A 7670-nucleotide genomic window follows, 5' to 3' on the forward strand; every position below is an offset into this window, starting at 1 on the left:
ACAAGGTCAACAACAACAACATCAACAACAACGTCAACAACAACATCAACGTCAACAACAATGTCAACAACGTCACCAACAACAACAGCGTCAACAACAACATCAACAACAGCGTCAACAAGGTCAACAACAACAACGTCAACAACAACGACAACAACAACAACAACGTCAACAACAATGTCAACAACATCAACAACAACAACGCCAACAACAACAACAACATCATCAACAACAACAACAACGAGAACGTCAACAACAATAACAACAACATCAACAACATCAACAACAACAACGTCAACAACAACAACGTCAACAACAACGTCAACAACAACAAAAACAACGTCAAAAACAACAACAACGTCAACAACAACAACAATTTCAACAACAACAACGTCAACAACAACGTCAACAACAATGTCAACAACAACAACAATGTCAACAACAACAGCAAAAACAATGTCAACAACGTCAACAACAACGTCAACAACGTAAATAACAACAATAACAACAACAACAACGTCAACAACAACGTCAACAACATCAACAATGTCAACAACAACAACAACGTCAACAACGTCAACAACAACAACAACAACGTCAACAACAACAATGTCAACAACAACAACAACGTCAACAACTACAATGTCAACAATGTCAACAACAACAACAGAGTCAACAACAATGTCAGCAACGTCAACAACAACAACGTCAACAATGTCAAAAACATCAACAACAACAACGACGTCAACAACAACATCAACAACAACGTCAACAACAACATCAACATCAACAACAGCGTCAACAAGGTCAACAACAACAACATCAACAACAACGTCAACAACAACATCAACGTCAACAACAATGTCAACAACATCAACAACAACAGCGTCAACAACAACATCAACAACAGCGTCAACAAGGTCAACAACAACAACGTCAACAACAACGACAACTACAACAACAACGTCAACAACAACAACAACAACGTCAAACACAACAACGTCAACAACAACGTCAACAACGTCAACAACAACAACAACGTCAACAACAACAAGGTCAACAACAACAATGTCAACAATAACGTCAACATCAACAACAACAACAACGTCAACAACAATGTCAACAACTTTAACAACAACAACGTCAACAACGTCAAACACAACAACGTCAACAACAACAACAACAACGGGCTCACCTTGAAGATGACGTTGACCTGGTCTCCCCGGGGGTCCAGGTTCTTGAAGGACAGTTTGAGGGGGACGGCGTTGGAGTTGAAGAAGGAACAGGACTAAAGGAGACAAGAGACAGCGTCAGTACGCCCTCGTCTCCTCGTGTCCCCAGGACTTAGACCTCGCCGGCGTGTACCTGGATGTCGGTCACGATGAGACCCGGGTCCAGGGGGAGTCTGCAGCCGCCGTGCACCAGGAAGAACCGCTTCATGTCCTCCAGACCGTCCCTGAGGACGCCCTGAGACCAGGATCAGGGTCAGTAACGGCGCCACTGTGGTCGTTACGAAACACGTGGACCGGTCGGGGGGACCTCACCTGGCGGCCGGACGGCGAGGCGTCCCGCACCTTGTGGGCCACGTCGGCGAGCACGGACACCAGCCGGCTCTGGCGGTCCAACTCCTCCCGGAGGCCCCGCCCCACGCAGCAGAGCAGCGCCGCCAGGAGGTGCTGGTAGCGGGCGCTGAACTGCCGGTCCTGCAGGTTGTCCTTCAGGAGCCTGAAGGGGGGGCAAAGGGATGGGGTTTAAGGGACTAGGGGGGGGGACAGGAAGTGGACTCACCGTGACAGGAAGTAGAGACCAGGGCTGACCAGAAGAGGGAGTGGGCCACGCCGACGTCGCCCACGGCCCGGCGGAGCAGGAACCGCACCAGGGAGCTGTCCAGGTAGCACTCGTGCTTCAGGGCCTGGGGACAGGAAGGGGGACGCAGGGTCAGGGGGGGGGGGGCCACAGGGTCAGGGGGACCTGGAGGGGTCTAAAGGGTCAGGGGTCTAAAGGGTCAGGGGTCTAAAGGGTCAGGGGTCTAAAGGGTCAGGGGTCTAAAGGGTCAGGGGTCTAGAGGGGTCAGGGGTCTAAAGGGTCAGGGGTCTAAAGGGTCAGGGGTCTAAAGGGTCAGGGGTCTAAAGGGTCAGGGGTCTAAAGGGTCGGGGGACTAAAGGGTCAGGGGTCTAAAGGGTCAGGGGTCTAAAGGGTCAGGGGTCTAAAGGGTCAGGGGGTCTAAAGGGTCAGGGGTCTAAGGGGTCAGGGGTCTAAAGGGTCAGGGGGTCTAAAGGGTCAGGGGTCTAAAGGGTCAGGGGGTCTAAAGGGTCAGGGGTCTAAAGGGTCGGGGGTCTAAAGGGTCAGGGGTCTAAAGGGTCAGGGGTCTAAAGGGTCAGGGGTCTAAAGGGTCGGGGGTCTAAAGGGTCAGGGGTCTAAAGGGTCAGGGGTCTAAAGGATCAGGGGGTCTAGGGGGTCAGGGGGTCAGGGGTCTAAAGGGTCAAGGGGTCTAAAGGGTCAGGGGGTCTAGAGGGTCGGGGGTCTAAAGGGTCAGGGGTCTAAAGGGACAGGGGTCTAAAGGGTCAGGGGTCTAAAGGGTCAGGGGTCTAAAGGGTCAGGGGTCTAGGGGGTCAGGGGTCTAAAGGGTCAAGGGGTCTAAAGGGTCAGGGGGTCTAGAGGGTCGGGGGTCTAAAGGGTCAGGGGTCTAAAGGGACAGGGGTCTAAAGGGACAGGGGTCTAAAGGGTCAGGGGTCTACAGGGTCAGGGGTCTAAGGGGTCGGGGGTCTAAAGGGTGGGGGGTCTAAAGGGCGGGGGTCTACAGGGTCAGGGGTCTAAAGGGTCAGGGGTCTAAAGGGTCAGGGGTCTAAAGGGACAGGGGTCTAAAGGGACAGGGGTCTAAAGGGTCAGGGGTCTACAGGGTCAGGGGTCTAAGGGGTCAGGGGTCTAAAGGGTCAGGGGTCTAAAGGGTCAGGGGTCTAAAGGGTCAGGGGGTCTAAGGGGTCAGGGGTCTAAGGGGTCAGGGGTCTAAAGGGTCAGGGGTCTAAAGGGTCAGGGGTCTAAAGGGTCGGGGGTCTAAAGGGTCAGGGGTCTAAAGGGTCAGGGGTCTAAAGGGTCAGGGGTCTAAGGGTTCAGGGGTCTAAAGGGTCGGGGGTCTAAAGGGTCAGGGGTCTAAGGGGTCAGGGGTCTAAAGGGTCGGGGGTCTAAAGGGTCAGGGGTCTAAAGGGTCAGGGGTCTAAAGGGACAGGGGTCTAAAGGGTCAGGGGTCTAAAGGGACAGGGGGTCTAAAGGGTCAGGGGTCTAAAGGGTCAGGGGTCCAAAGGGTCAGGGGGTCTTGAGGGTCAGGGGTCTAAAGGGTCAGGGGTCTAAAGGGTCAGGGGTCTAAAAGGGACAGGGGTCTAAAGGGTCAGGGGTCTAAGGGGTCAGGGGTCTAAAGGGTCAGGGGTCTAAGGGGTCAGGGGTCTAAAGGGTCAGGGGTCTAAAGGGTCAGGGGGTCTAGAGGGTCATGGGTCTAAGGGGTCAGGGGTCTAAAGGGTCAGGGGTCTAAAGGGTCAGGGGTCTAAAGGGTCAGGGGTCTAAAGGGTCAGGGGGTCTAAAGGGTCAGGGGGTCTAAAGGGTCAGGGGTCTAAAGGGTCGGGGGTCTAAAGGGTCAGGGGTCTAAAGGGACAGGGGTCTAAAGGGTCAGGGGGGTCTAAAGGGTCAGGGGTCTAAGGGGTCAGGGGTCTAAAGGGGTCAGGGGTCTAAAGGGTCAGGGGTCTAAAGGGTCAGGGGTCTAAAGGGTCAGGGGTCTAAAGGGTCAGGGGTCGAAAGGGTCAGGGGTCTAAAGGGTAAGGGGTCTAAAGGGTCAGGGGTCTAAAGGGACAGGGGTCTAAAGGGTCAGGGGTCTAAAGGGTCGGGGGTCTAAAGGGTCAGGGGTCTAAAGGGTCAGGGGTCTAGAGGGTCAGGGGTCTAAAGGGTCAGGGGTCTAAAGGGTCAGGGGTCTAAAGGGTCAGGGGTCTAAAGGGTCAGGGGTCTAAAGGGTCAGGGGTCTAAAGGGACAGGGGTCTAAAGGGTCAGGGGTCTAAAGGGACAGGGGTCTACAGGGTCAGGGGTCTAAAGGGTCAGGGGTCTAAAGGGTCGGGGGTCTAAAGGGTCAGGGGTCTAAAGGGTCAGGGGTCTAAAGGGTCAGGGGTCTACAGGGTCAGGGGTCTAAAGGGACAGGGGTCTACAGGGTCAGGGGTCTAAGGGGTCTAAAGGGTCGGGGGTCTAAGGGGTCAGGGGTCTAAAGGGTCAGGGGTCTAAGGGGTCAGGGGTCTAAAGGGTCAGGGGTCTAAAGGGTCAGGGGTCTAAAGGGTCAGGGGTCTAAAGGGTCAGGGGGTCTAAAGGGTCAGGGGTCTAAAGGGTCAGAGGTCTAAAGGGTCAGGGGTCTAAAGGGTCAGGGGTCTAATGGGTCGGGGGTCTAGAGGGTTCAGGGGGTCTAAAGGGTCAGGGGGTCTAAAAGGTCAGGGGTCTAAAGGGTCAGGGGTCTAAGGGGTCGGGGGTCTAAGGGGTCGGGGGTCTAAAGGGTCAGGGGTCTAAAGGGTCAGGGGGTCTAGAGGGTCATGGGTCTAAGGGGTCAGGGGTCTAAAGGGTCAGGGGTCTAAAGGGTCAGGGGTCTAAAGGGTCGGGGGTCTAGAGGGTTCAGGGGGTCTAAAGGGTCAGGGGTCTAAAGGGTCAGGGGTCTAAAGGGTCAGGGGTCTAAAGGGTCAGGGGGTCTAAAGGGTCAGGGGGTCTAAAGGGTCAGGGGTCTAAAGGGTCGGGGGTCTAAAGGGTCAGGGGTCTAAAGGGACAGGGGTCTAAAGGGTCAGGGGGGTCTAAAGGGTCAGGGGTCTAAAGGGTCAGGGGTCTAAAGGGGTCAGGGGTCTAAAGGGTCAGGGGTCTAAAGGGTCAGGGGTCTAAAGGGTCAGGGGTCGAAAGGGTCAGGGGTCTAAAGGGTCAGGGGTCTAAAGGGTCGGGGGTCTAAAGGGTCGGGGGTCTAAAGGGTCAGGGGTCTAAAGGGTCAGGGGTCTAGAGGGTCAGGGGTCTAAAGGGTCAGGGGTCTAAAGGGTCGGGGGTCTAAAGGGTCAGGGGTCTAAAGGGTCAGGGGTCTAAAGGGTCAGGGGTCTAAAGGGTCAGGGGTCTAAAGGGACAGGGGTCTAGGGGGTCTAGGGGGTCTAGGGGGTCAGGGGGTCAGGGGGTCTAGGGGGTCTAGGGGGTCAGGGGTCTAAAGGGTCAGGGGGTCTAGGGGGTCAGGGGTCTAAAGGGGTCAGGGGTCTAGGGGGTCAGGGGGTCTAGGGGGTCAGGGGGTCAGGGGGTCTAGGGGGTCTAGGGGGTCAGACCTGGACCAGCTGAGGCAGGAAGTCCAGCAGCTCCGGGTCCGAGATGGAGTCCATCCACTGGACCGCGGTCCGCCTCAGCTCTTGGTCCGGGAACCTGGGGACAAAGGTCATGATGTCACAGTGATGTCACGGCGGGGGGCGGTTGGGGGGTCCGGGGGGGTACGTACGTGGCGTGGAGGAGTCCCAGGGCGTCCAGGGGACCCGGGCAGGCCCACTGTCGGAGCAGGGCGTAGACCTCCGGGAGGCAGGCCCACTCCCAGCAGGGGGCGCTGGCCAGGACCAGGGGCAGGGCGGCGCTCTCCGCCTGGCAGAAGGCCTTCTTCTCCCAGAGGAGACGCCGGTCCTCCGCCGTCAACCTGGGGGGGACAGGGGGCACAGTGAGGACCGCAGGGGGGACCAGGGGGCACAGTGAGGACCGCAGGGGGGACAGGGGGCACAGTGAGGACCACAGGGGGGACCAGGGGACTAGAGGACCACAGGGGGGACCAGGGGACCAGAGGACTAGAGGACCAGAGGGGGGACCAGGGGACCAGAGGACCAGGGGACCAGAGGACCAGGGGACTAGAGGACCACAGGGGGGACCAGGGGACCAGAGGACCAGGGGACCAGAGGACCAGGGGACTAGAAGACCAGGGGACAAGAGGACTAGAGGACCAGGGGACCAGGGGACTAGAGGACCAGGGGACTAGAGGACCACAGGGGGGACCAGGGGACAAGAGGACCACAGACCAGGGGACCAGAGGACTAGAAGACCAGAGGACCAGGGGACTAAAGGACCAGGGGACCAGAAGACCAGAGACCAGGGGACTAGAGGACCAGGGGGGGGACCAGGGGACCAGGGGACTAGAGGACCACAGAGGGGACCAGGGGACCAGGGGACAAGAGGACCAGAGGACCAGGGGACTAGAGGACCACAGGGGGGACCAGGGGACTAGAGGATCAGGGGACAAGAGGACCAGGGGACTAGAGGACCAGGGGACAAGAGGACCAGAGATCAGGGGACTAGAGGACCAGGGGACTAGAGAACCAGGGGACCAGAGGACCAGGGGACTAGAGGACCAGGGGACTAGAGGACCAGGGGACTAGAGGACCACAGGGGGGACCAGGGGACTAGAGGACCAGGGGACCAGGGGACTAGAGGACCAGGAGACCAGAGGACCAGGGGACCAGGGGACCATCTAACAGATGTGAATGATGTGCCGTCGGTTCGAGTCCCTGACCAGAACACGGCCTTCTTGTGGAGGACGTCCTGCAGCTGGATCTGGCTGACGGCGTCCAGTCTGGAGAAGTCGTAGCGGGGACAGAAGTCCGCCGGGGGGGGCGTGCTGAAGCGCACCTCGAAGGACGAGGTCGGGAAGTCCACCTGGGGGGGGGGGGGGTGGGGGCAGGAAGAGAGACAGAGACAGCGTGAGGGTTCAGGTGCGAGGTGGTCTGCATCGGTCCCGGGTCTAGAGCCGGTGGATGGGGACCACGCGCAGACGAGAGACCAGAGACCAGGGGACTAGAGGACCAGAGGACCAGGGGACAAGAGGACCAGGGGACAAGAGGACCAGAGACCAGGGGACTAGAGGACCAGGGGACCAGAGACCAGGGACCAGGGGACCAGAGGACCAGGGGACTAGAGGACCAGAGGACCAGGGGACCAGAGGATCAAGGGACCAGAGACCAGAGGACCAGAGGACCAGAGACCAGGGGACAAGAGGACCAGGGGACCAGAGACCAGGGGACAAGAGGACCAGAGGACCAGAGACCAGGGGGCCAGAGGACAAGAGACCAGGGGACCAGCGACCAGGGGACAAGAGGACCAGAGACCAGGGGACCAGAGACCAGGGGACAAGAGGACCAGAGACAAGGGGACCAGAGGACCAGAGACCAGGGGACTAGAGGACCAGAGACAAGGGGACCAGAGGACCAGGGGACAAGAGGACCAGAGACCAGGGGACCAGAGGACCAGGGGACCAGAGGACCAGGGGACCAGAGGACCAGAGGACCAGAGGACAAGAGGACCAGAGACCAGGGGACAAGAGGACCAGAGATCAGGGGACTAAAGGACAAGAGGACCAGCGGAAAGGAGGACCAGAGACCAGGGGACCAGAGGACCAGAGGACCAGGGGACCAGAGGACCAGAGACCAGGGGACAAGAGGACCAGGGGACCAGGGGACAAGAGGACCAGAGGACCAGGGGACAAGAGGACCAGAGACCAGGGGACAAGAGGACCAGAGGACCAGGGGACCAGAGGACCAGAGACCAGGGGACCAGAGGACCAGAGGTCCAGAGACCAGGGGACTAGAGGACCAGAGACCAGGGGACTAGAGGACCAGAGACCAGAGGACCAGAGGACCAGAGACCAGGGG

General features: G+C 58.3%; 1 protein-coding gene across 1 annotated transcript in view; it reads right to left on the reverse strand.

The window, feature by feature from the left end:
• The window catches only part of LOC310966403 (phosphatidylinositol 4-phosphate 3-kinase C2 domain-containing subunit beta-like), a gene marked incomplete at both ends in the record, with an annotated part of 23160 nt that extends 16482 nt beyond the window's left edge, over positions 1-6678 (reverse strand). The window contains 7 exons of the mRNA XM_083940990.1: positions 1196-1288; positions 1366-1467; positions 1545-1725; positions 1818-1912; positions 5316-5409; positions 5483-5671; positions 6536-6678. Of these exons, the coding sequence (XP_083797116.1) occupies positions 1196-1288; positions 1366-1467; positions 1545-1725; positions 1818-1912; positions 5316-5409; positions 5483-5671; positions 6536-6678 (897 nt within the window). The remainder of the gene's footprint in view (positions 1-1195; positions 1289-1365; positions 1468-1544; positions 1726-1817; positions 1913-5315; positions 5410-5482; positions 5672-6535) is intronic.
• Positions 6679-7670: the final 992 nt, after the last annotated feature.

The sequence above is a fragment of the Echiichthys vipera genome (genome assembly GCF_963691815.1).
Source record: "Echiichthys vipera genome assembly, contig: SCAFFOLD_133, whole genome shotgun sequence".
In the NCBI taxonomy this organism is placed as follows: domain Eukaryota; kingdom Metazoa; phylum Chordata; class Actinopteri; order Perciformes; family Trachinidae; genus Echiichthys; species Echiichthys vipera.